Raw genomic sequence first — 24119 nt, 5'->3', positions numbered from 1 at the left:
GACGGCAGCCGACCTCACCGGCGCCATCTTATAATTCCAAACAGCCACTGAGTTAATATGCATGTTGGTAAGTGGTTACACAACTACAGTTGTAGCTGTGGAATATCTTTATAACTGGGAATTACAGAATCTCAGGTTTACATTGCTACAATTCATAGAAATATCACTTAGATTATACATGAAACTAATTAGAATATTAGCTAAAAATGCCTTGAAATTAAAATGGGTATTATTCTGTTTTTATTCAGAATACACGAGTAAAGGTGGTAGACTTAAAAACTTTCAGGAAAAAAAAAAAGAGAAGAAATGTTTTAAGTGATTTTTTGCAAAATCACATTTATTGGATACACACGTGTGTCCCGGTGAGCACCAAATGGATTTTTGATCCACATATTGTTAAAAGCAAAATCATACTGAAAACTTAAAAGAAACAGACGGGCTGAAAATCAAAGGAGCTGTAGCTGAGATATACTGAATTTTAGTGAAGGGTCAAGCTCCAACAACCCTCCAGTCCAGAGTTCCCATATTTGAACTCATCAGCATGTTTCATAAGAAAAGAAAGTCAAGGAACAAAGCTCCTCTAGAACCATGGACAATATATCAGTTTAATTTATTTTTATTTCTCTATGTATTTTTACAGATCATGTATCATAAAGATAAGGCAGATAAGATATGCATACAAAAAGACTTTTATATGCAGCTTATATGTAAATATGTAAATAACTACATACTCAAATTGCAAGTACACACGGCCAAGATACTACCTGCACTGCACACAAACTGTATACAAGCCACTGTGGCATGTCACCTTCAACAGATTACACACCCTAAAATCTGATCCCTCTTTAATGCTGAAAAAAAATGTTAGCTGTGCCAAATACATACATATTGCTGGAAGCTACAATACACCATGCTTCCATTGAGAGAAATATTCAAGCCCATGGTGATTTGCCATCACATCAAATAGGAAATACTAGATGTCTCCTGCATCATTTTACACATATTTCCAGAGAATTCAGCATGACATATGGGGTGTCATGGGAACTTGGGAAACTGAGTTGAATTTCAAAATTATAGCTTACATAAGTTAGAATGTTTGGCTGTGTGAATGATGGATTAACTTGGGAGGGAGGGATGAGTGAGTTAAAAAGGCTAAACCTCCTTTCACCATAAGGAAATGTTTAGTTTACACCCTGGCACTCACCACTGGCCTGAGCCATGCACACAAACAAACACACGCATACAGAGGCACACACAGACAGCCTCAGTTGGAAAAAAAAGGTTACCATCCTGCACAGTTTCTTATAGTACTTTAGACATCAAATAAAGGTTAAAAAGGAAACATTGTAGAAAAACACAATACAATGCAGAATTTCAAGGGACACTAAAGGTCAGCAATGCATGCAATTCAATATCTGAATCAACTCCTGGGAGTCAAAGCTGATGTCATTGTTTTCTTCCAGTATAAGGCCACGTGATAGGAGCGTGACGAATCAATTAAGGATATGCAGTGGCTTACAAGATGCAATCAGCCAGAAAAAGTTGGTATAATTTTTGCATCTGGTTTTCAAGCTAAAAAAAAAAGTCAGTGTTCATTGTGTATCTACTTATAGCAGAGCTTATCAAACTTTCAAATACCCCCCCAAAAAAGTTTGCAACACCAGTCCCACCAATCCTTGCAGAATCTTACTAAAATAAATATCTTCAAAACTGGATTTAAAAGAAAAACATCCCGTTTGTTTTCCATCATTAGATGATATTCATTCAGATGAACTTCTTTTCATATCGTTCCCCTGGTTATCCAAGCAAGCCAAAAACCCAACTCCCCACTGAGGTTCAATGCCCCACCAGGGGGCCTGTCACACAGTCTGTGGAACACCATGGTTTAAGGGGTCCTAAAACAAAGACCTAGTGTTGATGCTAGTGGTAACTGTGAGAAAGAAAAAAATAAATAGAAAAGATTAGTTTGGATATAGCCTCAAATTTGCAGGACAAAAAGGATACAGGGATATACCTGCATCGCTTTGGCAGCACGTGAACACACCCACATCTATGCAAGTTTATCCACATGCATGCACAAACCCACATCATGAGGTCTTACCTCAGTTAAACGCCTGAGTCTAGTCCTTTCCCCTGGAGTGCAGCACTAACAGAGCTGTCTTCCTGACTGAGACAGTCTCTATCAAACCCTCTTTCTCCCTGACAGAAAAGATTCTTCCCTCTTACAATCTATTTTCAGTGAACCTGCAACTCAATCTCAGCAACACTGCTCCCCAACAGTGGGGTGGGCAGGCTAGGGGGGGACTTTTCTTTTCCTTCTGCCCATGGCGATGGAGACAAGGCAGGGAGATTAAAGTGGCTCAGGACTAGTTCTGGAAATAGAATATATGCACCCGCCCTTACAGCACACACACGTATGTGAACCATTGCAGGGAGGTATGCCAGTTGTGTGTACAGCTCAGGGAAACCCCACTAACAAGCCTCTCTTTAGACACCAAAGAGACACTTTAAGGACAAGAAAGCTTAAAACAGACGAGGGTCATTTAAAATCCAAGACTTTTCAACGTAACACACGATTCCCTGCAGAACAATGTACAAAACAAAAGAGACCTGAAATGGTCTAACTAAATTACACGTTTTTTCTCTCTCTGCAGGTGTTACATAACATGTTGTGGAGGGCATTCCAGTGATACATCCAGTACAGTGGGGGTCTGTGTCTGCTTGAGGGTGTCAGATTCTGCACTGAACTGATATGCATGATTATATGTTCTGTGCCACCTGCTGGCTCCAGCATTCTGCTGTAACATTCAAACATTAGGCTAAAGGTGATGAATTAATAGTTCTACAAATATGAATGGAAAAGCGACAGAAAGTATCAGTGGCTGCATGGAAATATATAAAAAACAGCACGTAAAAAGTTATTTATAAGTGTTACTTTGGTTTGGAATTACAAAAACACTATGACACATTGTGCCAAACAAGTGTTTTTTTATGTTGGGTCATGATAGCAACACATATGTGTGGTTCATTACAGTGAAGAAAAAACAAACAAACTAGAGGTGCACCAATCGATTCTCCGGGGACCAACATGGGACGATTTCCGACCAGTTAGCCTCCAGTATGGACACTTATGAACTGGTCCATTTTGTGGGTGCAAAACATGCACACAATGGTGCAGGTAAATCTCACACACACACTTATAGCCACACACTATCATGTTAGTGTGGAAGTTACCCAAAGTAATCTATGGCACACCACCACAAAAACGCTCAAACCAACAAACCACATACCCGATCATCCCCTGTGCATTTTAAAGAAACTACAAAGGAAAAGTGGCTAAAACTAAAGCTATCCAGAGCTCAAAGTGAGACACAAGCCAGCAACCTAAAGTATGTGGTAAGAACAAAGGATGAAAGCACAAATTTAGAAACAAGTGAGAAATAGAAAAGATTTGACAATGAAGCACCTGCCCTGTTATAGGTTAAAGGAATAAACGCACTGGAAAATGATTTAAGCACCTGACATTTGCTTTGTTACATAAATCAGTACAAATTGTAGTTTAATAATTCATTTTATTTTGAAAATAAAAATTGGAATTGGCCAATAAAACTGCAATCAGTTCATTTTTAAGCGAAACCAAAGTTTTACTATGTGACAGCAGCCAAAAACAGTACATCATGGCCTTTATTACACCAATATATACTCCAGTTACAAAGTACAAAAAATCCAATCATGAACCAGTGATCTCAAAAACTAAATATACTACAAAAAGATAAATGACAATACAATAAATTATAATATTTTATTATTGAAACCATAAAGAAAAAAAAACAATAGTTCAACAAAATAACGATGAAGAGAAAAAAAAAAGTGTATTAGTGCAGCTCACATTACTCATAATTCATTTTAACAGAAATAACAGAATATTCTTGGCAGCTGAACAGCCCCTGTGAACTATTAATATTCTATGACAATACATGGCGGTGGAAATCTAAAGAAAGGAGCGTCCCCTGAGCGAACACAGGACAAAAGAGAAAGAAGAGTAGAGACAGTAGAGGCCTGTGCTTAAGATGAGCTTAGCTCGATTCAGAGAGTCAGAGCACAGAGTTTGCTCGTAAAGATACTTCAAAAGGAGACATCAAATCCTCATGCACCACTCCTTAATGCACAATCCTCATGTGGAACTTCAGTTACTTTGCTGTTCAAGGGCACCTTTGTTAATACAGAGAAAGTTATCTTCACTGGGTCTTTTCAAAAACGCCCTTATAGAATTTCTTCATAAGGTTTTCCATTAAAGAGCGGCACAACATGACCACGAACTGAATGTTCTACTTCACAACCCACTGTTTCCGATCACACTCCTGACACTTGTTCCGCTCCCTCTACTGTGCTTTGCTTAAGAATTATTAATTTTTGTAACTTTAATTTATTTCTGCTTTAAGGCATGAAACTGAAACTATCTGCAGCTAGAATGTAAAAGCAAGGAAGTGTGAGTGGACCTGATACAAATCTGCTGTTGACACGAGATGAAGTCTAACCAGCTGTCGACTGAGAGGTGAGGACAGGGGATCAGGTAATGATCTAGCCTAATGATAACCCCGAGTCCCCTTTCACCTCTGACACATTGTGACAATCACTTCCTTCTAAAAGAACACTTATCTTGGGACTCGTGCAAAGCATGGGTGGAATGAGTGAGAACTTTCCTCTCATCGCTGTGTTGTGTGTGTGAGTGCTATCTTGACATGCATCAACAGAGACGGGGTATCAGGTTTCACACAGGGAGGATGTGGTGATGGACCCCTCTTCTGTAGCCTGTGGGCTTTAGCCACAGTTAGATAACTTATGAGAGATCTTAAAGACACTTTTTTTGAACGCAAACAGCTCACATAACAAAAACTAATCAACGGACACATGCACAGCACAGCTCATGCAGTCATTTGTGGATGAACTCTGAGATCCTCTGCGAATAGGTCCTGTCATGTAACAGCAAATTACATGAGTCATGCTCAGGATGAGGAAACAGGAAGGAAAGGCAAATTCTAGCTATTACAGTATACACTGTATGACCATCATGATTACATCCAGCACTCTCAGAATTACTGTCAAAAAGACATTTTTTGGCCTATGTAATGGAAAAATGTCTGTATACTTTATGCTTCTACAGACTGCAGTACATAATGTGTACTTACATTGTACTTACATTAAGCTTTCTAAATACACAGTAATTAAAAAGCACCGTGTTACCATTATATTCACCCCTACATAGTCACTGCATTGGCCTATTTCAAAAAGAACAAAACGTTATAACAGGAAACAATAATGTGACTATTTTTTGAACTGCTTACTTAGCTGAAGCCTTGGTGATTGCATGTGGAAACCTTGTATTTATGGAGGCTTTTAGCATAACAGTGAATAATTAAGTCTCCCTCAAAAGTCTCAGTGAACGAAAGGAATCAATGAAAAATAAAAAAAGGATCCCTCACTTACACATGGGATCACAACGTGGCCATAATTTATGTATTTTAATAGCTTATTAAGTGAATACATACATTATTTATCAACCATTAAATAAAGCCTTTGGTTACAAAATATAAATCCTTCCTAAGTATGTCTTTTTGTAAAATAGCTCCGTGATTATTGTCACTAAGCTCTATTAAAACGCTCTCCCTACTCTCTCCCAGTAGAATTTAGCAGAAGCAGACATTATTCCAGACAGCTTGGAGGTTTCTAACACTCGCACCATGCTGTGCCATAGCAGATAAAATGAATCATCGCAAGCACTGCCAGCTTATGTGTGTGTGTGTGTGTGCGTGTTTTGACAGAAACTTTTGTTGCAGTGAAAAAAAGAGGATATTAAGCCTATCAGTGCTGTGGAAGCAGTGAGCCTTGCAGCAGTGAAGCTGGAATACACACAGTAACTTGCAGCTGTTGTCTCACCTCAGAATGGCACTGCTGGGCATGGATTTTGTCTAAGTGTTTTTGGAATCTATTGGAGTTTTTGCACATACTGGGGTGGGTTCACGGCATGAGTGGATCTATGTGTCTATGTGGATATATGAATTTCTGGAGTTACATGCAAGCACAAGCGTGCATTATCATTTGGTCTCCATGTACATGTGTAAGTGTGTCGTTCTGGCTTTGCGTGGGTGTTGATGAGCATACAGCAAAAGCCAGGGTGTTTCCTGCATAGAGAAATTGTTGGTGCCACCCAACGATGTTTTAATCAGAGCCACCAGAATTTAGTTTCAATAATTATTTTAATTAATAATCAATTTGATTGAGTTTGCATGGAATTCAGAAGATATATGCAGCATAAAACTTGAATTATTATTTTTTGATTAGTGTGTGACCTAGAATGCAAATACTCTGCATATATACATTTATAATGGCCAATGATAAAATTGTCTTATTCCAAGGGAAAAAAACAACAACAAAGAAAACAAAAACAAAAAAAACCTCAGTTTTTGCAACCTTTGAATAAACATGTATTTCTAACTGATAAAATGAGCTACATGCTGTAATACTGTCTGACTATTGAAAATTAGAGATGCACTAAATGATCACCCAGCAACTACAATCATATGTATTTGACAGGCTGCGATGGGCTGATTAATCTTAGATAAAGATTCTGTGCTAATCCGTCATAGCTTGACATGCACTTGTCCAGAAATGTAACTAAATATAGGAAAATATGTCACAACAACTGCAATATCTGTGCTAGATGGAAATATGTCGTGCAAAGGACAAAAAATTAAACACAAATTGAATTAGGTAAACTGCGAATGCCAACAGCCAATTATCTAACAATATATCATTTCCTATTTCCTCATTTTGATAGCACTGAAAATAAACGTAGGTGACTACAAAGTCTTTTAATGATTTATTTGAGCTGTTCTCTTTGTTGCAATATTAAAATGACTGTTGTGACATCAAATAAAAAAAAAAAAAAACAGGAAATGGGGGCACAAGTTTGAATGTATTTTGGATTTTTTTCCCTAATCTAGTCAGCAGGCCAGACTTCAAAATTATTGAATTATCAAATTATCAGATTTATTATCAAAATCTGGCAAGAAAATTGCAACTGATGCATGTCTACAGAAAATGTATGAATAATGTGCTGCACTTGCACTTGAGTTGTCTGCCATTCAGTATTCCCATATCACACTCTTTGTGAGAAACTATTTCAAAAACTGTACACTGGCATGTCCTCTTTGTTGTAAAGATGGGTCACTATCTTACATTTCACTTCGAGATGGATAAAGACATATTTTTGCTTTCAAGACAGGCACCAGTCCAGAGATTAATGCTCTAGTGATTATGTTATCAGTGTAGCTTTTTAGATGTTTCCTACCGTGCACCATAAAAATGAACAAAATTATATGTCTTTTATCAAATAAATAAAATAAAATAAATAAAATTAAAATAAAATTATATGTCTTTTATCAAATAACACATAATCTGGCAGCAATTTAAAGACCATTTCAGTGTAAAACCACCAATGAATTTAGCAGTGTTTTGCAAGTCATTTAGTTACATTTCCATTTTCCACCATTTGGCGGATAATGTGATGACAAATCCAACTGCTTTTAAATGATGAGTCTTTTACTTGGGTAATAGTATTAGTGTCAGGCAACTGGATTCCCTTTTACTTTCCATGGCCGACAACAAGTAAACAAGTACTTTATTGATGACTGTTTCCGACTGATTAGCTCCCTAATCCTAAACAAGATGTTGGGTGATCAACACCAATTCTGCCAGAATGAGGTTTGATACTGAACATCTGACATTTGCAAGATTAAACTAATCTGTTTCAACACTCTTTTCATAGAAAATGTCAGCCTTGCCTTCTTTGTGTAACACATCTTTCATTTTTAGTTATGAATGCTGAAGAAAATAATTTATTATAGGACTGTAAAGAGTTTATAAATATAAAATGACTAATATCTGTGCATGACTTCAAGTTTTACAGGCGCCTGGGCAGTGACAAAAGTAGAATTAGTCATACAGAAAGTGTCATTACACTTCACAGACATACCACAGCGTACATGTCTGTCCACAGGCTGCATTGAGTTGCTGTAATATCACACCAGCAGATGCAATTAAAGCCCTGAAGGGATTATTTCAAGCTTTAAAATAAAAGTGTGCCCTCAAGGCATTCAAACAACAATGTCTAGAGCCTGCACTATGAGGCTGCACCGTGAAACTTAAGCCTAACGTTAGCATTTCAATCCCTTATAGCTCCTACCTCCTAAATGGCCCAACTCCTGTGTGGCACAACACAAGCAGAACACACACAGGCCCAAGCTTTATCACACAATCCATCAGCTATTGAAGCCTTGTAAAATAAAAAGTTATGGAAAAAATAACAAAAATAAGATCACTAATAAAAAGCAAACAAAGGAGAGGGGCTTTAACGTAACTCTTTGTCGAACTATTTTCTATAAAATCTGCATTCTCCCCATCAACACAATGTATTAATCATTTGCTTTAATTCCGTCAGAACTGCACTGCATCTTTACCTTTATAGTGCTATGGGAAAAAGTGAGCGCTAAATTGGTTTCAAAGTTTTCCTTAACACATCTAAGCTTTGATTGGCGTTAGAGAGCCTTGATTGCTCCCCTAAGACCTTACACACAGTTCTTTTCTACAGCCATGGAGCCATGATGTCATGCAAAGTCCATCAAAGACCACAGCAGTGGAAGGGACCTTTATTACTCCCACAGAGAAAGGGGCTAAGGTCCACCTCTCTCTCTCTTTCACTTGAATGTGCTGTGTTTCAGGCTCCTAGCAACACAAACGCCTAAACACGATGTACTGAAAAGTGGCACATGACATCACGGCCGCCGCTCATTTATAATTTATTAAACGCGTGTTCCATTTCTTGTAAAACATTTACACCTTTTTCACATTTGTGTTGTTGAGTCCAGAAACAGTCGAGCTTAATGTGTATTTTGAAAGCCTTACTGTGAGACACTGGTCTGTTGTTGGTTTAGGATTTGCTGCGAGGTTTCAGTGGGAGGACAGAACCCAGAGGGGTACAGACTGCGTCTGGAAAATGGTAGCCAGCCATGGTTCTATGATAAAGAACCCCTTTTTCCCAACAGCCAGACAATTCTCCTCATTGTCACTGCAAGTGTGAACTGTGTTCCAACCACTATAATCCCTTCCATGTGTTTGGGTAGTTGCGGTGTCTGTGATCGGGGGACGGTCTGTCTTCTCAGTAAGTTCAAGCCTACAGACATAACCACTGATGAGTTTGATACTAAGAAGCACGACTACGGTTTGCCAACACACCCAGAGCATATAGCTCAAAAGATGTCTTGCAACCTCTCCCTTCATAGAACTCCAGAAAATATGAGTTGACAACCCTGGCAAAACCACGAAATAAAAGACAAAGTATGCGCTTCAAATAACACACAATATCTTTTATGTATAGTATGTTTGCTGACAATGCATGGTCCTCTTCACAGAGAAAGAACATAACCGCAGTATGTCATTGTGTCTGGATGCTCGGGACAGAGCTGAAGGGGAAGTACTGTTGTTCAAGATGTAAGAACTGGCTGATAATAAAGGACTGTCTCTCTCTTTACATGTGGTTAGCTTTTTTCTGAGGATGTGAGACTCCTGTATGAATAGGACTTTTGTTCATCTTCTCCCAAGCTTTCATCATGTTTTCAATTAAACCTTTGATGTAGAGGATAGTTAAACCTTGCTGCTTTTCATTTATACACTGTTTTTTATTGAAAAATATATAGCTTTTAGGGCAAAGTAGGTAAGCACGATTACCACCTGACCGTGCATGTCCATCTATAAATGTAATCTTTCTACTGGAAGATGCTGCTGAGTGCAGCTGATGGTCAAATAAGGTATTCTTGTGATTATTGTATTTTATAATACTACATATGCATGTATGATCATTAGAAAGAAAGTACAGTATATGCAGTTTGGTGTGTGTCCACGCCTGTGCATTGTGAGCCGTTAGCTTAGGCAGGGTCTCACACTGGTCTGGGCGGTTAAGTAGTGAAAAAGGCTGAGCTGTGACCTCGTTCCAGTTAACTGCTCCTGACAAAAGCAAGTCAGCCGAGTGTTAAGTCTAAGTGGCATATGCCGTCTGACTCAAATCACGTCTTATCAGATGTGCCGCGCCTCACGACCACAGGGCAGTGCCACCATCTTTATGCTCTAAGCCACTGCACTTTCAAATCAAACCACTGTTCCCCACCTTTGCTGAGCAGCAGCAAGAAGCCTCAACAATCTCGGTTATGGAATCACTCATAGTTAACCGTTTACAAGACCAACTGTACAGTTTGGGTTTGGGTGGCATTCGAAATATGTAAAACACAGGTGTCAACAATAACATTTTTGTTTTTCCTTTCTTTATTCTTTAGCATTAATGAAATGAGAATTTTTTTTTAAAGCTTTGCAATATAATGATAGTATGCAGATACACCTTAAGTTAAGCATAATACTTGTGTGTATACTGCTTCTCTTAGACAGACTAATCAAAAAAGTCAGCCAAAATGATATTTTTTCTTGTTATCTAAAGATATTTTAACATTACAAAAAATGTATTTTCATTATTTTTTGAATAATAAAGAAACAATTAAATCGCACCAGTACGGTAACCTTCGGTTTGTTGGACGCATTTGCCCTCACATCAACTGTTTCAACAAATGAACCACTACAGCACTGTAAATACTAAACCAGCTATAATTACTGTAAGTACAGTATTAAAACAGTTGGCACTAACTGAATCAGTTGTTACTGGTTCTTGACACAGCTACTAAAAATGGTGGGATTGGCTGTGAGGCGGTACAAAAATACCCCAGTATGCTGACACCACAGGATATTTTTCATGAATGCCATAATGTAAACATATTTTTAAGATTAATGTGTACACCTAAAAAGTTATATCAAAACACTAAAGCACGTGTAAAAGATTCATTGAGACAGAGCAGTTTTTCCCCACAACCTGGTACACTGACAGTTGCTTCAGTATATTTCATGATTTACTTTTAATTTTTCAGGCATCTGATTGGTTTATAATTGAGCTAACTGCTAACTAGCCGTTTTTGTTTCTCTGCTCAGTTGGTTGTTGTGTGGTCCTCAGTGTCATTCAGCTTTCTCAAGTCTCCTGTCCCACTATTGGACAAATTAAAAATCCACCATAGTCTAATATCAGCTCTCCACCCCCACACGTGTGCCTCACTATCATCACAATGTAAATCAGTGAAAAACATTGCAGGTTCAGCTGAACCCACCAAAGTGTTTTGCTAACTAAAAATTTCACCTGCAAATAAAGAATACCCCTCCAGGACAGAAATGGCAGTGCAGATGAAAGTGTTGGAATCATAAAGTGCCCAGGAATAAGAAGGAGAGGGTAGGGAGAAGGACGAGGGGCTTTCTAGCAATGAAAGATTTTGGCTGCTTTCACAAAGTGCTCCTAATCCACTCTAAACTCCATTACATGTGGGACACTTTCACTAAGAAGACACAGATAAGCTCAACAATAGCGAGGAGAGCCCATCCAAAAAAAATAAATAAAAAATCAACAAACATAAAGAAGGGCAGCAACCACATTTTGGGGGGAAACTATTTCAATTTTAGATATGGCACCAAACTGAAACTGGGCCACTGTATGCTTTGATGTCTCAATTGTTTGCGTGTATGCATTTAATAGCAAAGAAACCAAAGCTTATTGATGGAACAAAAATGACAGAGACAAAGGGAGAAAATGGAGATGTTGTGACATAGACAAGGATAGAACAAGACTGGGAAAGTGGACAGCCAAAGAAAAAGGATGGATGAATAGAAAGAGACGAGAGTAAGATATGGCAGGGAAAAAATATGCCTCAGATATAGAAGTAAGAGTGACAGAGCTAAACTAGTGTGGAATCCCAGTTGAATAGGACTTGATTAACTGTGCCACAGGGTCAGAGCAGGGTCTCTGTCTGCTGGGGCCTGGCTTACGAAAATGATATGTGTGCATATATGTGTGAGTGTGCAAGTTTTGACTGTAATTTGCACTTTTGAAACATGTGACTGCAATTTGCAAGACACGATATACGTAAATGGTTTTTCTGGTTGGCTTAGGGCAGCTGCACTTCTCTGTGATCTGAAAGGGAGCACAGAGAAAACCTCATGAAACCTAGGATGAAGGCTTTCTGGTTTCTTACAGTATGAAAAATGTAGCATTAATGGGTGTTCATTTTGCCCTAAACACACTACAGCTTCTTGCTACGAGGCTTTTTTTCTTGATCTTGTGTAATAAATACAGTGCACACCTCACATTTACAGAGATCTGCTTTTGCCCCTCGTTAAAAATGGACAGTAGCAAAACTTTTGGTCAACAATATCTATATAGAAGAATTAAGAGTTGTAAAAGGTAGAAGGGTCATTAACTTAAATTTTTGCCTTTTGTAAGTGCCTCTTGTTGGCCCCAACAAAACAACCAGCTACTAGTAACTCACTTTTTTCCTCATTTATTTCTTTGTTTTTAATTTGAATTACAATTATAGAATATATGAAATCCACTTTATGGATATTGGATATATGGTAATGGATATTTAATTTCCTTCATCACATTTCTTCCAAAAATAGCTAACTTTAAAAAACATTTGTTAAAACGCACAATAATAAAATTACAAAGTAACTTAATGCATTTTGGAGTAACATCATATTTAAATCTATATGAGGAAACAGGTGGAATTGATTCTATTAATGTTGTAAATTTGCAATATTGTACTTTGCCTAAAATAAAAAAGCAACCCATGATGTGCATGACGCTCAAACCTCAAATGAAAATGTAATTAAAACTAATGAAAATCAGAATTTGGTCTATAATGAGAGATCTATAGTGCAAAAAACTGTCAGTTCTTTATTAAAACACAACATATAGACAGCAGTCTAAGTTCTCCAAACTTTTTCCTTTTGATACAAAAATAAACCACACTGTCCCTGCAGTGGTTCTACTGACATTTTGCAGACCACACACCTGTTGACCATTTTGGACATTTTGGATGTGAAAATCCTGCTGACAGTGTAAGATGTAGTGAATAAGGTCCCAGTCGCACCTGGCTTACAGACTGATCAGTGACCACCTAGCAACCGCTCACTGTGAGGGATAATTTAGCACTCCCTGACCACTTGCAAGTTGCTGAAGGTTGATCAAAAGTTGCTGGGAAGATAAGACCTGCATATTGCTTTCGCCTATAATTTGAATGAAAGTGATGGATCTGTCTACAAACACCGTCCAAGCTCTCCAAGCTGTACTGAAACTTTGAAAAGTGTGACATAAACCAGAAACGAAGACCATTTGCCTTCAAACCAAAAGTTTTGAAACATGCTGGCACAACTTCACAACTCGTTCTTTCGCACTTTTTTAGTAATACTGCTGCTTGGCCAATATTTGGCAAGCTTTTGCAAACAAACATGAGAAACTACAGACATTCATGGAACTCTGCTAGCAATTAAAGCTATCAGTAGGAGGTCTTCAGTCCAGCATCTTCTCTGTGACCAAATTCAAGGAAAAACTCCCTTTTAACAGGAAGAAACCTCCGGCAGAACCAGGCTCAGGGAGGGGCAGCCATCTGCTGCGACCGGTTGGGGTGAGAAACCTTTGGGCTAACCACGAGAGTTCCAGGTTTAAACTATTTCAGGTATTAGAAAGTGCAAGCAACAGCTATGGCTGTGAGTATCAAAGAAATATATCTTTTGGTTTATCAGAAAGTGAGCAGATAACTTGTTGTCAGTATGCTTACTAATCTCTATAAAATCATCCTTAAAATGTAAACTTTTAAAAGTGTCTCTTAACAGGCCTCACCTGGGGGCTAACGCTAGGACCGTAGCCCATGCCAGGTGAGTTCATGGAGTGAGGGCCCATGGGTGAGCTGATGACAGAGAAGGGTGAAGCCAGGCCATTCATTGGAGAGCTCAGCGTACTGATGGGAGAGTGGAGAGGGCCTGAGGGCCCCATGGACGTTGGGCTGAGTAGAGATGGGTGCATTCCACGGTGGGAGGTTGGTGATCCCAAGGGCGAAGAGGTCACCTGGCCTGATGAATCTGTTCAGGAAAAAAAACAAAAAAATTACACATTTTATCTTGACGATTCCAATGAGCAAAGAAAATCACTGATAATAAACACGGGTAATTCTTACCATCCCGTCATATTTTCTTATGATAATAAGGTCTTTTGAGTTTGCCTTCATAAGATTTTCAAAGCAAAATGAGACAGGAAAAACCTGATGCAAGGCTTCACAATTTGGACCAAAAAGCCACTTTGATAACTAAGTTTTGAATAAACACTCAGAATTCTTCAAAACAACGCTCTCACACTTGGTTTCTTCCAGCCAGGGTCGTTGGCACCGCAAGGCTAGCACATCTGGTAAAGTGTGAAGGCAGTTCTTTAATGTGAGTGCTGTGCAGGAAAATGGACAATTCAGCAAAAAACACTTAAGACAATTAAATCCAACAATCACCAATAGTGGAAAAACCACAAAGTCAGCGGCTGAACGGTTGTGGGTATGGGCAGAATGTCATGAAAAGCTTGTGTACATGAACCGGGTGTTGGTTTTCTTTACTCTGCTGTTTTTCTCCACCATCATTTTTGATGGATTAACATATCCTGGGAAACTTACAAGTAATGCACCAACCATAAATGGACATAGTTTCCAGGTCTGAAAAGTGAAGCCAGCGTAAAAGTGCCTTAAACTCATGTAGTTCCAAAAAAGACTTGTGGTTGCTTAGAAGTGTATGGAAAGTGACATTCGGCTTTCTTAATCTGCAACTTCATTAAACACTTTCCTGATGAGTCTCACCTGCTAGTCTCAGGTCAAACTGAACAGAAGATTAAATCCATTTGTTCAACTGTGGTCCGTCTAAGAGTCACAAAGGAGAATAATCCAGGAAAGGCTTGCTAGCTAATGATTTGTCAACCATAAATCATTAGCCAGCGAGTGCACAGTTTCACAATCTCATTCATCCCTAAGTCACTACATCTGGTTTCCAAGATGGCTATGCCAAAAAGCTGAAATCACAGATTTAAGTGGGACTTCACAAACCAGTAGGTGATGTCCTGGTGGCAAGATACCCCTTTTAAACTGTCTATGGTCTTCTCTTTAACAGTCAATCCTGTTCCCAGCTATGTGTATAATGCTTAACACAAAGAGCAGAGCACACCGTGAAGTAAAGGCAAACGTAGATATACAATGAGACAAAGGAAAGAAACAAGTGTGACATTAAAAGAAATAAAACACAGTAGAGACTTATGGATATGGGGGGCCATGGATGTGGTAAACACTTAAAAAGACTGTATAACTTTACAAAGCAGTTCTGCTGCTCTCTCACAGACTGCTTCGTTCTGGTAAACTGAAGTCCTTCCTTGAGGCATCTACGAGGTCAGGGATATACACTGGATTTATATTGCATATAGCTTATGAATGGGGTAGTAGTGGGCTCAGGAAAATGACAAGCATGACCTTGCACCACAGCTGAGGAGAATCCTGCAGTGACTGAGACTGAAGTCAGAATGATAAGGATAAGGTCATGTGTACAAAAGCTCATCTGCGCTCACAGCCCCCCCCCAATCATCAGAGCTACTCTTTATCTTGACTGAGCTTTCCATCTTTCCATCAGCTGTCAACACAGAAGATATGAGACAGGTGAGAACATTAGCAAAGAAGTACTGATATGCTGTGCTATGTCACTGAGACTTTGGCAACTTTGTTGTATGTGTACTGATAACAAACCTCCTGTCTCAACTTTCAACACTGCAGTTCAGTAAGTAACACTTATCAGTAACTGATTCACATAATTAGTTTTGCAAGCAAAATGCTGAACAATTAAATGTTGCAAAAATGTCCATGAATAATAATAATAATAACAATAATAATAATAATAATAGTGACATATCTCAGTGTCTCCAAAGACATTCCCTCATTTTTGTATTTTAATTTACAACAATTTCTCAATCCATTTTTATAGCTGGCATTAGAGAGCTGAGGTTCACATCAGTTTCTCTGTTGTCCTTAAATACCCTCCTTTATACCCTGTCCTATTTTGACACTGCAAGTTCACTCTGTCTGCTCTCTGCAGTGGGAGCATGGACACATGTTATGTAATGAGTTGGAGTGTGGCTTGTCTATCACGCTCCCACATTTTGTACGTGACCAGGTTCCTCTATTTTCTGCACAGTGGAAAAAAGCAGATAGCTAAACTAGTTAAAGGCAGAGATTAGCAACTTTAGTTTCTTTTAGGAATTCTCCCCATCCTTTTTATTGCTACGTAGCCAAAGTAACAGCCATACAAACTCAAATCATTTAAAGAAAAATGCTACAAAATACATTTGCAGGAGCACTGGTTTTAGCAGCACTCTGCACTGAGTACCAGTGCAGTTTTCAGCTGAGTCAAACCAAATACTTCCTGCACATCTTGCTTGACTCAAAAGAACTTCCTGTTAGAAACGACACACACACACACACCCACACAGAAACACCCTATCCTTTGGAAAATAAACAAACAGACTTGTTAAAAAAGGGGCTAATAACAGCTCTGTATCTAGCTATGTTACTTCAGTGTTGGATCCCATGACTGATACTTCTTGAGCTTCTATCTGTATGATTAGATTTTTTCCTCCAAAAATATGTGCCCACACACACATAGCTCCAAAATAATTCCCATAACCCTTCTTCAACTGGGTTTCAATTCAAGCAGATAAAACGAGAGGCGGTATTAGAGTTGCCAATCTGCCATTGTAGCTCTCAGTGGGGGTGGAGGGTAGGGGAGAGTGGGACTCAGCAAACAGAATCCCAGCAAGGCCCCACCTAGAGGGGGGGATGACAGAGACAGGCTGGGAGGTAGATCCGCCTGTTATGTCTCTTTTTTCCCCTCCCATTCATTCTTTATGTCCCTCTTTCTTCCGACAGCTTTTGGAGAAGAGGAAAATCCAAAGCAGAACACTTTTCCCCTCTAATGTTCCCCCTCTTTATGACCAAGCAGCGAACCATGTGGTCACACTGGATTGTATGTGGATGGTCTTGTTTGGACAAAGCTCCCAGAACATAAAGATTTCTCAATGCGAAATATCTGTGTGTGCGTTTGAGTGTACAGTATGCGTGTGTATGTTTACTCTTGTTGGAGTTGGGTTGCCAGTGTAGGATTACAGCAGGATGAAAAGGACTCTGTCCTAATCCTCCCCGGAGAGGAAAGCAGAAGAGAAAATTAGGGTAGAGGAGACAAGGAAAGAAAGGATAAGGAAACAAATAATGGTTGTAAGGACAGAAGAGTGGAGAAGAAGAAAAAAAGCAGAAAGGAAGATCCAATGAGAGAAAGGGAATCAAGAAGAAACAAAACAAGAAGAATGACAGAAGAAAGGAAAGAAATGACTAGACTGGACAAGAAAAGTAAGCAAGGAGCAAGATGGAAATAAGGTTCCTCTGTACATACACAAGACATGTGCATTTAGGTTTAAATTAAGCTTTGCCAAGTTCTCCTTTGAGATAAAGTCCCGGCTCACACAACAAGATCTCAAATTCCAGTTTCTGTTATCAGTTAACTATAAAAATACAACTCAAAGAATCTCTGTAAAATCTTCAACCAACACTTTGACTTTAAGCCCAACTAATCAAGGAAAAAGAAGTGGAGAAAAAAAAAAGGGGGGGGGGGGGGCAGCATTGCCACTCCTGCCTGCGTTTCTTCATATAGCCAATTCCATCTTAACCTGTTAAACTGGAAATGGGAATATGCATCGTGAGCAGTCTTGGAAAAACAACCTCTGGCAGCTGTTTGCACTGTATGCAAGATATGAAATAAACCTGTTCAAAAGATAAGAGTGACTGTAAAGCCAATCACTGAAAAAGGGCAGGGCAGGTAAGAGCAAAAATAAAAATTAAGATAAGACTTTATTGAATCCATGACGGGGATTTTTTTTGCGTTACCTCAGCTCAGGTACAGATATCATAATACAAATAAGTACAATCAATGAAAAAATAAGTAAGATAATACATTATATACAACGGTAGCACACACAGTATGTGATTATGGATATGGTTGTGGAACTATGCAAGACATAAACTATATAGCTTAACATAACTATTGTACCACTACTATTCCTATGTACAGGGAGTGCAGAATTATTAGGCAAGTTGTATTTTTGAGGAATAATTTTATTATTGAACAACAACCATGTTCTCAATGAACCCAAAAAACTCATTAATATCAAAGCTGAATGTTTTTGGAAGTAGTTTTTAGTTTGTTTTTAGTTTTAGCTATTTTAGGGGGATATCTGTGTGTGCAGGTGACTATTACTGTGCATAATTATTAGGCAACTTAACAAAAAACAAATATATACCCATTTCAATTATTTATTTTTACCAGTGACACCAATATAACATCTCCACATTCACAAATATACATTTCTGACATTCAAAAACAAAAGAAAAACAAATCAGCGACCAATATAGCCACCTTTCTTTGCAAGGACACTCAAAAGCCTGCCATCCATGGATCCTGTCAGTGTTTTGATCTGTTCACCATCAACATTGCGTGCAGCAGCAACCACAGCCTCCCAGACACTGTTCAGAGAGGTGTACTATTTTCCCTCCTTGTAGATCTCACATTGGATGATGGACCACAGGTTCTCAATGGGGTTCAGATCAGGTGAACAAGGAGGCCATGTCATTAGTTTTTCTTCTTTTATACCCTTTCTTGCCAGCCACGCTGTGGAGTACTTGGACGCGTGTGATGGAGCATTGTCCTGCATGGAAATCATGTTTTTCTTGAAGGATGCAGACTTCTTCCTGTACCACTGCTTGAAGAAGGTGTCTTCCAGAAACTGGCAGTAGGACTGGGAGTTGAGCTTGACTCCATCCTCAACCCGAAAAGGCCCCACAAGCTCATCTTTGATGATACCAGCCCAAACCAGTACTCCACCTCCACCTTGCTGGCGTCTGAGTCGGACTGGAGCTCTCTGTCCTTTACCAATCCAGCCACGGGCCCATCCATCTGGCCCATCAAGACTCACTCTCATTTCATCAGTCCATAAAACCTTAGAAAAACCAGTCTTGAGATATTTCTTGGCCCAGTCTTGACGTTTCAGCTTGTGTGTCTTGTTCAGTGGTGGTCGTCTTTCAGCCTTTCTTACCTTGGCCATGTCTCTGAGTATTGCACACCTTGTGCTTTTGGGCACTCCAGTGATGTTGCAGCTCTGAAATATGGCCAAACTGGTGGCAAGTGGCATCTTGGCAGCTGCATGCTTGACTTTTCTCAGTTCATGGGCAGTTATTTTGCGCCTTGGTTTTTCCACACGCTTCTTGCGACCCTGTTGACTATTTTGAATGAAACGCTTGATTGTTCGATGATCACGCTTCAGAAGCTTTGCAATTTTGAGACTGCTGCATCCCTCTGCAAGATATCTCACTATTTTTGACTTTTCTGAGCCTGTCAAGTCCTTCTTTTGACCCATTTTGGGGACTGCAAAGCTCTCCAGCGAGTAGTGCGGTGCTCTGAGCGGATAATTGGAGGTGAGCTTCCCTCCCTCCAAGACATCTACAGGAAGCGCTGCCTGAGGAAAGCGGGGAGGATCATCAAGGACTCCAGTCACCCCAGCCATAAACTGTTCAGACTGCTTCCATCAGGAAGGAGGTTCTGCAGCATCCGGTCCCGTACCAACAGACTGAGAGACAGCTTCTTCCACCAGGCCATCAGACTGCTGAACACGTCATAGACACCTCAGCTTCACTACTGGAACTTCAACATTATGCACTCCACACTGTATATAAATGCCACTTGTTTTGCACATATTCAACTCTGTATATTTTATATATTATTATTATTATTATTATTATTTTTACTATTTAATTTGTAAAAATGTGGACACACACACACACACACACACGTAGGAAAATATTTAGTATACACATCCAGAAATGCATACACTATTATATATTGTACATATATTTATTAGTTTCAGGTTGGCCATTCTTGTATTTTGCTCGTTTGTGTTGTTGTGTTTGCACATCTCTGTTGCTTGTGGGGCTCGCACACAAGAATTTCACTCGCATGTGCTGTGCCAGTGTGCCTGCACATGTGATGTGACAATAAAAGTGATTTGATTTGATTTTGCCAAAGGAAAGGACGTTGCCTAATAATTATGCACACCTGATATAGGGTGTTGATGTAATTAGACCACACCCCTTCTCATTACAGAGATGCACATCACCTAATATGCTTAATTGGTAGTAGGCTTTCGAGCCTATACAGCTTGGAGTAGGACAACATGCATGAAGAGGATGATGTGGACAAAATACTCATTTGCCTAATAATTCTGCACTCCCTGTATAGACATGTACACACACACACATGTGCACACTAAATATACATTTGTATACATATACATACATATATACCTGCGCATGTCCATACACATAGAAGGTCCATTATGCATGAAGTGGTGACCGTGGATGTTCACAGTGTCCAGTGAGTCATGACATCGTGATTGAGGAGTAATAGAGTCTAACTGCTGTTGGGATGAATGATCTGTGAAAGCGCTCCTTCCTGCAGCGAGGGTGTTTCAGTCTCTGACTAAAGGAGCTGCTTAGCACACTCACAAACTCATGCAGTGAGTATGTGAGTGTGAAGCATACTGAAGCATTCGCGAAATGAGTGGCATCTGCCTCTCTTCATTGGCAGTGAGGCGGTGGAGAGGGTGAGCAGTTTTAAATTCTTGGGGGTAACTGTGACCGAGGACCTGTCCTGGGGCAACCATATCACCTCAGTTGTACGGAAGGCCCAACAGCGCCTCTACTACCTGAGGAGACTGCGGAGCGCACACATTCCCAGATCTCTGATGTTGAACTTCTACAACTGTGCCATCAGCAGCGTTCTGACGTATGGATTTCTAGTGTGGTTCCCCAGCTGCACCAAGGCCGATCAGCAAGCACTCCAGCGGGTGGTGAAAGAAGCTGGCAGAATTATTGGAACAAGTCTGCCAGAGATCAGTAATATCTTCCCCACTCGCTGTCTGAGGAGGGTGCACAGTATCCTGCGGGACCAACATCACCCTGCGCGCCACCTTTTCCATCTGCTGCCCTCAGGGAGAAGGTACAGGTCTATACAGGCCAGAACATCCAGACTGGCCAACAGCCTGTATCCACAGGCTGTGAGGCTCCTGAACTCTCTGCCCCCCTCTCACGGACAATAACCATATCCAACTTCTTAATAGCAATGAACTGGTCTGCATTGGTGCATCATATCTTTATTCTCTTCCCCCTCCTGCCCCCCCCCCCCCCCCCCTCTTTCTTAAATAGACAACTATCATATCTGATATCATATCTCACAGTACAATAATATTGAATGGCTTGCATTGTTGTATTTTGTCATGTTTCTCAGGTCTTTGTCTGAATTTCTACGAACATTATTGCTAAGGATTGTCTTATTGCATTGGAGTCACACTGGGTTAAATATGTACACTTGGGTTTTAAGGGGTATTTATTATTTTCTTCTTTGTTTTGGGTTGTATGGAAGCCCCAAACGCAATTTCATTGTTCTTGACAATGACAATAAATAAATAAATACTAAATACTAAATACTAAATCTGTCCAGGTTCTCTTAGCGTCAACTTAGAAAAAAGGGTGACTCACAGCTGTAAGCCACTTAGAGCGTTGCCGACTGCAGGCTCTCCCTGCCAATTTGTCAAAATCGCTGGGCACACAAAAACAAGTGACAGCTACAAATAAGCAAATTAGAGCTTGTTTTGCTGACAGAGACAAAGTTCTCCACTTATCACCTCTCCACTTCATTCAAAAGTCTCCTACATCTAAACAATGCCTCCCTCCCTTTAGCTTTCCTTTCTTGCTCTTTCGTTCTACTGTTGAGTGTTATTACAAGGGAGAAATTTTGCCAATTTATTATCTAGCTGTTACTCACTTGTGTGTTTAAAGATGATAAACGGATGAGAATCAGATAAGAAGGGATAATGAGATGACAGATCAATGCAAAAACAGGAACATGTTGGAAGCAACCTGTTTACATTTTTTCTGACAGGTGAGCTGCTGCAGTTGTGATTAATGACCACCCTCTCTCCAGAAAAAAAAACGACACCATCTGTTATCTGCACAACAGCACTGGTGTAAACAGTACAAAGAATTTCTGGTCTGTACAGGATTAAAGTGAGTGGGATGTTAAAAGGGGTGCGATTTAACTGGCGCGGAGATGGGTTTGGTTGCTAGCACACGCTAGACAGCACATTTTATTCATTCGTGTAAGCTAACAAATTGTTTTGTAATTTTAGACAGCAGGGGCAAAATCCCATTCATATAGTCTCATTCTAACAGTCAATATTTTAATTTAATCACCTTTACTTCCATAAATTTAACCACTCCTACTCTGGAGAAATCTATAACTTATATTGCACCATATGAAGTTGTGCTTAAATTTTGGATGGTTGCTCCATTTGCTGGTAGTTGAAATCATGTCTCAGAGGTACAGGTATTCAAATATAAAGAAATCCTAACCATGTGGACCTATTTGGAACTGTTCAGAGCACCTTGTTCAATTCATGCCGCAAAGAGATAAGCCAGTTCTAAATGGTAAAAGGGGGATTAACGCAGTGCTAGCAAGGTTTACCTGATAAAACATCTGATGAGTTTACTTATCTACATTGTGCGTACATCTTGGATTTAAACATTTTCAAAGCATCTCAAACAACATGCTGGATCAGTCTGCTTGTTAGCATTAAAGTAAAACAATCAAGCAGGAAAAAAACCCTCGCCGTTCAATTTTCAGCAGCTGATGCACATAAGAACTTGTGACAACATGAAAAGATAAGCAACCACTGTTCTCACATAAAGACTACAAATAACTCAGCTGCCTTCAGAGCTAACACCATTGGTTGCATTCCCTAACGAGCCCATGAGATTGTGTTGCCCCTGCCACCAGCAAGGGATGATGCATTATAGATGGAAAGTGCACCACTATAGTCGGAACAATCCTGAGAGCCGATGAAAAGTGTGTCTTTCCTTTCTTTAGACTGCTGTCTCACAAATGACTTCTCTGGCTTCATATGCTTGTCCTCTCAGCGTCTCATTCACCTTACTTCGGAACAACCTGTTTTGTCTAACCTTTTTAAAAACACATTCACAATCATAGCCATGTGCCTATACAGAGGCAGACAGATGCTCATTTTTCATTCCATGCCTAACTCTGCTCCTCTATTATTCATCTACTAGTGCCACAGTGGAGATTTAGTATAACGCAAGGGCGTGGGATGCTACAAAAACAGAAAGCGAGAACAGATAAATCTCAGTAAATCACATACTTTATGTCCAGTTGCCTTTTAGCTATTAAATCTCCTGAATCATCATCAACAGAATTGACTGTCAGTAGACAAAAATCATAATGCTCTCTCTCTTTCTGTGTTTGTGCATACACCACTGCCAATTTTAGTTTAATACCTCTATAGCTTGTGTCCAATCCCATATTCTCTGAAGACTTTGTTCAGTCTTTCAGTGCAGAAAAAAATGCAAAAACAAACAAAAAAAATATCCAAATGGGCTTGATGTAGACCCTTTGCACAGACGACGTGCTTTCTATACTAACCGTGATTGGCTATGGCTAAGTTGGGGAATGATGGCATAGGTGAGAGACCGGCCAGGAAACAAATGATCATTACACAGACCGACTTTGCAATAAACGAAGCAGTCATGAGTCACTTGCACCTACACTGTGGCACTTTAGTAAACTGCAGCTCCAAAGAAAAAACTGGATAAAAGGGTGGCATGTTAACAATAACACGGGCCCTGTTTTTAATGCACCCCTCTACCCCACACCTTCTGTTGATTTGAGGCACCAAGCAGTATTTTTTTTCCCCTTTTTCTTTCTTTTTTTAAATTCTTCGGAACAACGTTTTAGGACATCGTCTAGGTGAGTCACTTTTGAAAAGCACAGAGCGGCACAGAGCGAAGCCGGAATGAAACACTAGTCATTAGCATTTCTCCGGATGTGTTCAGGAAGAAGAGAGAAGAGGAAAAAAGAGATTCAACGAAATAACCCAGGAGATTCAGTGGGCTGTGGAAAAAAAAAACAGAGCCCAAAATAACATGGGAGTTGGTATTACGGTTTCATTT

At 39.6% G+C, this 24119-nt stretch overlaps 1 protein-coding gene across 5 annotated transcripts in view; it reads right to left on the bottom strand.

Annotated features, from left to right (window-relative positions):
- The window catches only part of rxraa (retinoid X receptor, alpha a), a 165769-nt gene that overhangs the window by 34378 nt on the left and 107272 nt on the right, over positions 1-24119 (bottom strand). For all 5 annotated transcript variants that reach the window (XM_080304436.1, XM_080304437.1, XM_080304438.1 and 2 more), the window contains one exon: positions 13823-14061. In XM_080304436.1, the coding sequence (XP_080160562.1) occupies positions 13823-14061 (239 nt within the window). The remainder of the gene's footprint in view (positions 1-13822; positions 14062-24119) is intronic.

Source organism: Astatotilapia calliptera, chromosome 7 (assembly GCF_964374335.1).
Source record: "Astatotilapia calliptera chromosome 7, fAstCal68.1, whole genome shotgun sequence".
NCBI classification, from domain to species: domain Eukaryota; kingdom Metazoa; phylum Chordata; class Actinopteri; order Cichliformes; family Cichlidae; genus Astatotilapia; species Astatotilapia calliptera.
The sequence above is the reverse complement of the archived record's forward strand: the minus strand, read 5'-3'. Positions and strand labels throughout refer to the sequence as shown.